Genomic DNA, 7,250 nt, shown 5'->3' with positions numbered 1-7,250 from the left:
TGCTCGCCCTAGGGGACACGGGAGTGACAGGCGCCGCACTCCGCTTCCCGAGTTCCCCGCTTTAAAACCCCCCAACAGCGACTTTTCCAAGCGCTGCTTCCCCCGAGCCCCCACCCCTCCAGTCGTTTGCAGGAAACACTCACGGTCTTCCCACCAAGCTCTCCGTGAGGGAGCATAAAAATCCCCGGGGATCCCGCGGCCGCTCGCCCCAGCCGCGTTTGACGGGGCTGCTCCCGGGCGGGATTTTTGGGGCCGAAACAGGCGGATTTTGCCGCCGGCAGCGGGGCAGCAGCGCGTCTGCGGGGGAGCCCCCTCGGGCCGGGCTCCGTGTCCCCCGAAAGCTCGCCCGTCCCGTCCCGTCCCGTCCCGCAGCCCCCGGCGATGCCCCCGCCCGTGGGTCCCGTCGGGCCGGAGGCGGGGCAGGTGCCTGTCCCTGTCCCGCGTGGGAATCGCGCGGGGCGGGACTCGGGGATCCGCGGGGAGGGGGCGATGGGATCCCCGCGGTATCCCCGCGGTGCCCTCCCGCAGCCCGGGGGTGCGAGGGGGGGGTCCCCGGGGGCGGCGGGGCCCCGAAGGGGCGGGCAGAGGGGGAGGCACCCCCGGCCCCGCCGGCCGCGGCCATTTAGAAGCGGACGGGAGCCAATGGGCGGCGGCGCCGCCGCCGTGACGGCCGCGATTGACGTGATTCCCACGTCAAATTGATCCCGAGGAGCGGCGGGGGCTCCCCGCGAGCGGGGCTCGCTCCCGGCGCCGCCAGGATCCCCCGGCCCCGCCGCCCCCCGGGCTCTCTATGCCGCGGCAGCGGAGCGGCCGCCCGGCGCTGCCCCCTCCCCGCGCCGGGCCATGGGTGAGTGCGGCCGGCCCCGGACGGGCTCCGGGACGGGTCCGGGACGGGGTCCTGGTGGAGCAGGGCACCGGGAAGGGGCAGGAGGCGGCTGAGGGTCTCGGGGTGCCGTGCCCGGCCGGGAGGGCTCCGGGCTGCTCTGTCCTTCCCGCGTCTCCCTTCGCTTTCGCTCAGCTCTCTCCTTGCGACCCCTTCTCCCGTTCTCGTTCTTCTGCCTCCTCTCTGTCTTCTTGTCTCACTCGCCTCTCTTCCGTCCTTTTTTTGTTCCCTCGTCGTTTCTGATTTTGGTTTTTCTCTCATTCTCTCCCTGTCTTTCCTCCCCCTTCTTTTTTTACTGTCACTTTTATTTCATTTTTTTTTTCTGTCTCTATTTCTCCTTTCTCTCTTTCCTCCTTTCTCTCTTTCCTCCTTTCTCTCTTCCCTTGGGCTTTTATCTCTCTCCTTCTCTCTTCCCCTCTAATTCCCGTTTTTCTTTTTCCTTTTCTCCCTTTATTTTTTTTTCCTTTTCATTTTTCCCCCCTTTTTTCCCCTTCCACTTTTTCTTCCTTTTTTCTCCTTCCACTTTTTCTTCCTTTTTTCTCCCCTTTCCTTTTCTTCCCTTTCTTTTCTTCTTTTTTTTTTCCCTCCCGTTTTCCCCCTTACTTTCTTCTCCTCCCTTTCTCGCTTCCCCTCCCCCTTTCTCCCCTCTTTTCCCTCTCCCCCTCCCGCTGCAGCGCCGTCCCCATCCCGCGGGCACCACGACCGCTCCGGTGCCATCCCGATCCGTGCCTCGCCGTGCCATGCCGTGCCATCCCGCCCCGCAGAGCACACGTACGGCGAGGTGAACCAGCTGGGCGGCGTGTTCGTGAACGGGCGCCCGCTGCCCAACGCCATCCGCCTGCGCATCGTGGAGCTGGCGCAGCTCGGCATCCGGCCCTGCGACATCAGCCGCCAGCTCCGCGTGTCGCACGGCTGCGTCAGCAAGATCCTGGCCCGCTACCACGAGACGGGCTCCATCCTGCCCGGGGCCATCGGCGGCAGCAAGCCGCGGGTCACCACGCCGGCCGTGGTCAAGCACATCCGCGACTACAAGCAGGGCGACCCCGGCATCTTCGCCTGGGAGATCCGCGACCGCCTGCTGGCCGACGGCGTGTGCGACAAGTACAACGTGCCCTCGGTCAGCTCCATCAGCCGCATCCTGCGCAACAAGATCGGCCCTCTGGCCCCCGCCGGGCCGCCCCCGGCCGCGCTGCCCTGCGCCCACATCTACCAGTACCCGTACCCGGGACCCGCGGCGCCGCCGCCCGCCAAGGCCGGGCCGCACCCCGGGGGACACCTCGGGGCTCCCCCCGTGGCGCTGCCCCGCTCGTGGCCCTCGGCGCACTCGGTCACCAACATCCTGGGCATCCGCACCTTCGTGGAGCAGGCGGGTGGGTACCGGCAGTTCTGCTTCTCCCCATCCCTCTCATCCTCTTTTGATTTTTTTAGCCGATTTTTTTTTTTGTCCCTTTTTTTGTTGTTGTTTTGGTTGGTTGGTTTTAGTTTTGTTTTGTTTTTTGTTTGGTTGGGGTTTTGGGGCGGGGGGATTGTCTCTCTGTGTTGGCGGTTTTTCGTTCGGCTGAGGTTTTTGTTTGTTTGTTTCGAGGGTTTTGTTGGTTTAGGGGTTTTTATTTGTTTCGGGCGTTTTGTTTGTTTCGTGCCTTTTGGGTCGTTTGAGGATTTTTTGCTTGTTTCGGCTTTTTATTTGGTTCGTGCCTCTTTGCTGTTTCGTGCCTTTTTGCGTCTTTCCTTCTTTTTTATTGGTTTCAGCTTCTTAGTTTATTTCGAGCTTTTTTGTTGTTGTTTCTTTCGGTTTTTGCTGTTTAATTTTTTGGTTGGTTTCGTATATTTTCCTTTTTTTTTTTTTTTTCCCCTCACAATTTCCCCCCCTTTTTTTCTCCCAAGGGCCTCCCCCCGCTCCACCAGCCCGTCGGGGCGGCGGGGCCAGATGCGGCCTCGGCTCAGCCACATCTTGAACTTTTTATGAAAAATGTGGAAAATATTTTCCTAGGGATGATAGATTGCCGACCGCAAATTCGGAGCCCTGAATTTCGCTTCGCAAAGGGGGATTAATATATATAGATAGATAGATAGATGTGTCTATGGAAAGGGCGGGGGGGGGGGGGGGAAGGAGGGGAAAATAAGAGGAAAAATCGGGGGGAAAAGGGAAGTGAAGGCAGCTCGGATCTGGCCTCCTAGATTCTCCCGAGGAATCTGGGAAATTGGGGGTTCCAGGAGCACCGGCGGGGCCAAGGCCGAGCCCCGTCGGCTCTACGGGGGGGCAAGCGGCCGTGGCAGGGGGGCGCGAGTCCTTTTTATCCTTCCAAAAGCCCGAGTAAATCAACCGCATGCGTTTCCCCCCGCGCAATCATTTATCCTTAAAATTCCTATGTCACTTCTCCAAATCCCCTTCGTCAGGAGAGAAATTGGTGCCCCTAAATTATCGGGGATTGGGAATCGGGAAAGGGAGGGTGGATACCCGCGAGCGGGGTTTGGAGGGGGGGAGACCATAATCTCTCCCGGCCGTGTAATCCCAAATTTCGGGATGCTGGAGGAAAGGCGGATTCCTGTGCCCCCAGTCCACGGGTTTACACAACCAGGCGTTTGGAAAAGCGGGAATTGCCTCTGTTTCACCCCAAAAGCCGCTGGGGCCCGGCCGGGGTGGCGGGGGGGCGGGGTGTGTTGCGGCTGACGCTTTGTTCCGCAGGGGCTCTGGCCGGCACCGAGGGCACTACGTACCCCCCAAAAATGGAGGAGTGGCCCAGCGTGAGCAGAAGCGGCTTTCCCGGGCCGGGTCAGACGGTCAACGGGTTGGACAAGGCTGCCATGGACGGCGACATCAAATACCCGCAGGTGAGGGCTGGGGGGGCAGGACGGGACAGGGAAGGCTGGCAGGAGTGGGGCTGCAATGGGGCAGGGGAGGACAAGGCGGGGAGAGCAGGGAGGGGCCAGGGAAGTGGGAAGAGAGGACAGGGAGCCCAGTCCGCCCCCGAGTAGGACCCGCCGCGCCGGGCGGGCTGTTCTGAGCCCCTGTCCCTGTCCCCTTCTGTCCCTGTCCCTGTCCCCAGCCCGGCGCGGGGCTCTCCTCCATGGGCACCTTCCTGCCGGCCTGCGCTTACCCCCCCTCCAGCCAGCCCGGCGTCTACGGCGGCTCCCCCGGCGCCTACATCGCCTCGGGCCCCCCCCTGGCAGCCGCAGGGGACCCCCCTGGGCCACCACGGCCACGGCGTGACCGTCCCCGGCGGCGACCTGGCCATGGCCTTCAAGCAGCCCGGCAGGGAAGGTGAGCGGGGACAGCGCGGGGACAACCGGGGACAGGGCCGGGAGGGACCCCCAGCCTCAGGAGGGGCCGCCCCGCTGGGGATTTAAATGAGCCATCCCGTTCCCCATCCCGGTATTCCGTGGAACCCCGCCACGTCCCGGTTATTACACTGGAATTTCCCTCCTCGCTCTCTGGGAACGGACAGGGGATGGGGAAAATTCCCGGGCTGCTCATCACGCCGGGAATGTGGGAATGTGGTGGGACAGAGCAGGAGCCTTTCCCCGTGTCCCTCCAAACTGACACCGCTTGCAAGAAGGGAGAGCTTTTCTGGAAAAGCAGAAGCTTTGGCAGGGGATCATTAATTCCTACTAATTACCTGTTAATTATTTACTGACATCAATGATTTAACGATTTGTTTGTAGTTTTTAGTTATCATAATGAACTGTTGTTTTATTTAATTGGTTCCCGGGATTATTGATGAATTATTTCCCTCCGAACGCTCCGCCGGGAATCCCACGGGAGCAATTTGAGGCTGCCAAAGGGGGCGTTGCTTTTATCTCCCGTTAATTATTTCGCCTCATTAATAGAGCTCGATTCCCTCGTTTTTAAAATCTCGATTTTTCCGCCCTGGCTATAAAATCCCTTTCGATATTTTTGTTGACTTTCTATTATTTTAATTAATATGCAATTAATTCCCTGTTTATTCGCCCTCTTTTTATGTTGGTTTTTCTGGGGTTTAAATTTTTTGTTTGGTTGCTTTTCTGTTAGTAAGTTTGTTTGTTTGTTTGTTTGTTTGCTTGGTTGGGATTTTTGTTTGCTTGTTTTTTAATAATTTTACTATTTCTAACGTGCTGCGAGTTGTAACCTCAACTGTGCCGGGGAGGAGAAATTGAGGGTGAAAATAAAGAGTTTAAATGGATTATTAAAAGATTAAAAAAGATTTTAAAAGATTTTAAAAAGAGAGAGAGAGAGAGAAAAGAAAGGGAGAGAAGGAATGAAAAGGAATGGAAAAAAATAAAACAAAAAAAAAAACAAAAAAAACAAAAAAAAAAAAAAAAAAAAAAAAAAAAAAAAAAAAGAGAGAGAGAGAGAGAAAGAAGAAGAAGAAGAAAATTACATAAAACTACCAAAGCCACCTTTGCATATTTAACATATTTGCGAGATATTTTAAATTATTTGGAGCCAGAATTTTCTGATTTCCCAATTTCTAAGCTGTTTTGTCCCCAGACTTTCTTTAAACCTCCGTAGGTTTTTGATTTATTGGTGGGGGTTTTTTTTGACTGTGATTTTTAAAACTGATTTTCATTTTTCTCTTAAAGTTTATTTTTAGTATTTCCCATTTTTTCTTTTGGATTGGTTTTCTGGTTCTGCCACTTATCTGGGGCGAGGAAAATGTTGGATTATCCGACAAACGAGCTGGAGGAAGAAGGGTGGGGTGGGGGTACCTGCAGCGAGTGGAAAAAATGGGAAAAGGCTGGAAAGAAGGAAGGAAAACCAGACAAACCCAGCAGGCAATTTTTCCTGGATTTCCCCCGAAAACTCTCCCTGCTTATCCCAGCGCCTCCAGCAGCCCTGGGATAAATATCCCGGTGCCTGAAGGTATAATTCCCGAGGGCTGAGCTGGAGTGGGATGGAGCTCAGCAGGAATTTAATCACCTCTGGAATGGTGGCACTGTCCTGTCCTCTTCCCCACCCCGGAACAGTACCTTCCCAGGACACCCCAAATTTTAGGAATTTTTAGGGGTGTGTTCTGTGCGCGGCTGGGACTGGTCGGGGCCATTTCGCCACGTCACCCCACGTCCCCGGCAGTGCCACCAGCGTTGTCCCTGTCACGGGGGGGACACACTCGCCGTTGCGGAGACCCCGAGCGGCTCTGGGGTCGGTTTTGGGGGTGTCTCCGTGCTCGGAGTCCCTCCATCCCCTTCCTGGTCTGTCCTTTTCCCTCTCCCCCTTCCTGCAGGGGTGGACAGAAAACCCCCCAGCCCCGTGGGAAAAGCTCCGGAGCCCCTGAGCGCCATCCACGGAATCTCCATCCCGACTTCCTCGTCCTAGAGCCGCCGAGCAGCTGCCCAAGGACTCCTGGAATCTTGGAATCACCTCCTGCACCCCGGGACTGAAGCCCGGAGTGGGGACAAGAGACAGCCTGGCCGGTGACAGCTGACTTTGTGCCTCGGCAAATCCCCGGCAGGACACTCCCGGAGGGACTCTTTGCCTCCATCGGATCGGAAAGGGATCACGGAAGAGACTCAGTCTTCCTTCTTTATTTTATTCTACTTTTTTTTTTTTTTTTTTTCCCTCCGCCTTGCTTTCAGTTTTTCCTTCTCCTTCCCCGTATTCCTGAGGACTGTTGGATGCTGCGATTCCCTGTCCCCAGGCATTGCCGGGAGCATGCCCGGCTCTCTCCCAGCCCAGGGGAGCAATTCCTGGCTTCCCCAAGGAGCATCCGTACTGGACCCCTTTCTCCAGCCCCTTTCCAGCGCCTCTGCCCCGGGATGGAAATGGACTAAAAGTGCTAGGACGTTTTATGGGATATTTTTATAATAAGGAACCTTAATAAAAAGTGACAACCGTGAGCACACTGCGGTGATCTCCCTCCCTCAGGGTGAGCATCGTCCCTTCTGCAGGGCTCTCCAGGAGCCGGAGGACTCGGTGGGGATCCCTTGGAATCACTCCCTGAGCTTCCTCCCGGGATTCTCCCGCCACCTCCCCCCCACCTCACCTGGCCCCGGGGGGCTATCCACTCCCAGGGGGACTGTCCCCGTGTCCCCCCTCCCTCCCGGGCAGCCGGTTGGGATGCGCCCAGGATGGGATTTCGCATTCCCTGGCTCCTCCAGTCGCTGCCGCTGGCATCGATCCCTTCATTGTGTGGGAAGGGGCAGGTCCTGCAGCGGGGTAGGGAGGGAATATCCTGGCAGGAGAAAATACGCCGGGATTTCTGCGGAGAGGGCGTCTCGGTGGGAGGGAGGGAGCCGGGAGATGCCAAACACAGCCCACCCCGGGAAATTATTTTGTGTCCCAAACTCGGCGTGGCAAAATTCTGCCACGCTAAAAGCCTCTGCCTCTGCTGAAGCCAGGCTTTGATTCCCACTGCAGAGCTCGGCAGGGAAAGTTGGGAAATTCAAGGAG

At 57.2% G+C, this 7,250-nt stretch overlaps 1 protein-coding gene across 1 annotated transcript; it reads left to right on the top strand.

Moving 5' to 3' along the window:
* Positions 1–843: 843 nt before the first annotated feature.
* On the top strand, positions 844–6,663 carry PAX1 (paired box 1). The gene is given in 6 exon segments (XM_040060812.2): positions 844–847; positions 1,558–2,253; positions 3,570–3,715; positions 3,931–4,041; positions 4,043–4,145; positions 6,085–6,663. Coding segments are annotated over 6 exon segments (1,152 nt in total). The 3' UTR covers positions 6,177–6,663.
* Positions 6,664–7,250: the final 587 nt, after the last annotated feature.

The sequence above is a fragment of the Hirundo rustica genome, chromosome 3, assembly GCF_015227805.2.
Source record: "Hirundo rustica isolate bHirRus1 chromosome 3, bHirRus1.pri.v3, whole genome shotgun sequence".
NCBI lineage: Eukaryota > Metazoa > Chordata > Aves > Passeriformes > Hirundinidae > Hirundo > Hirundo rustica.
Note: the sequence above shows the minus strand (reverse complement) of the source record. Positions and strands in the feature narration are given on the sequence as shown.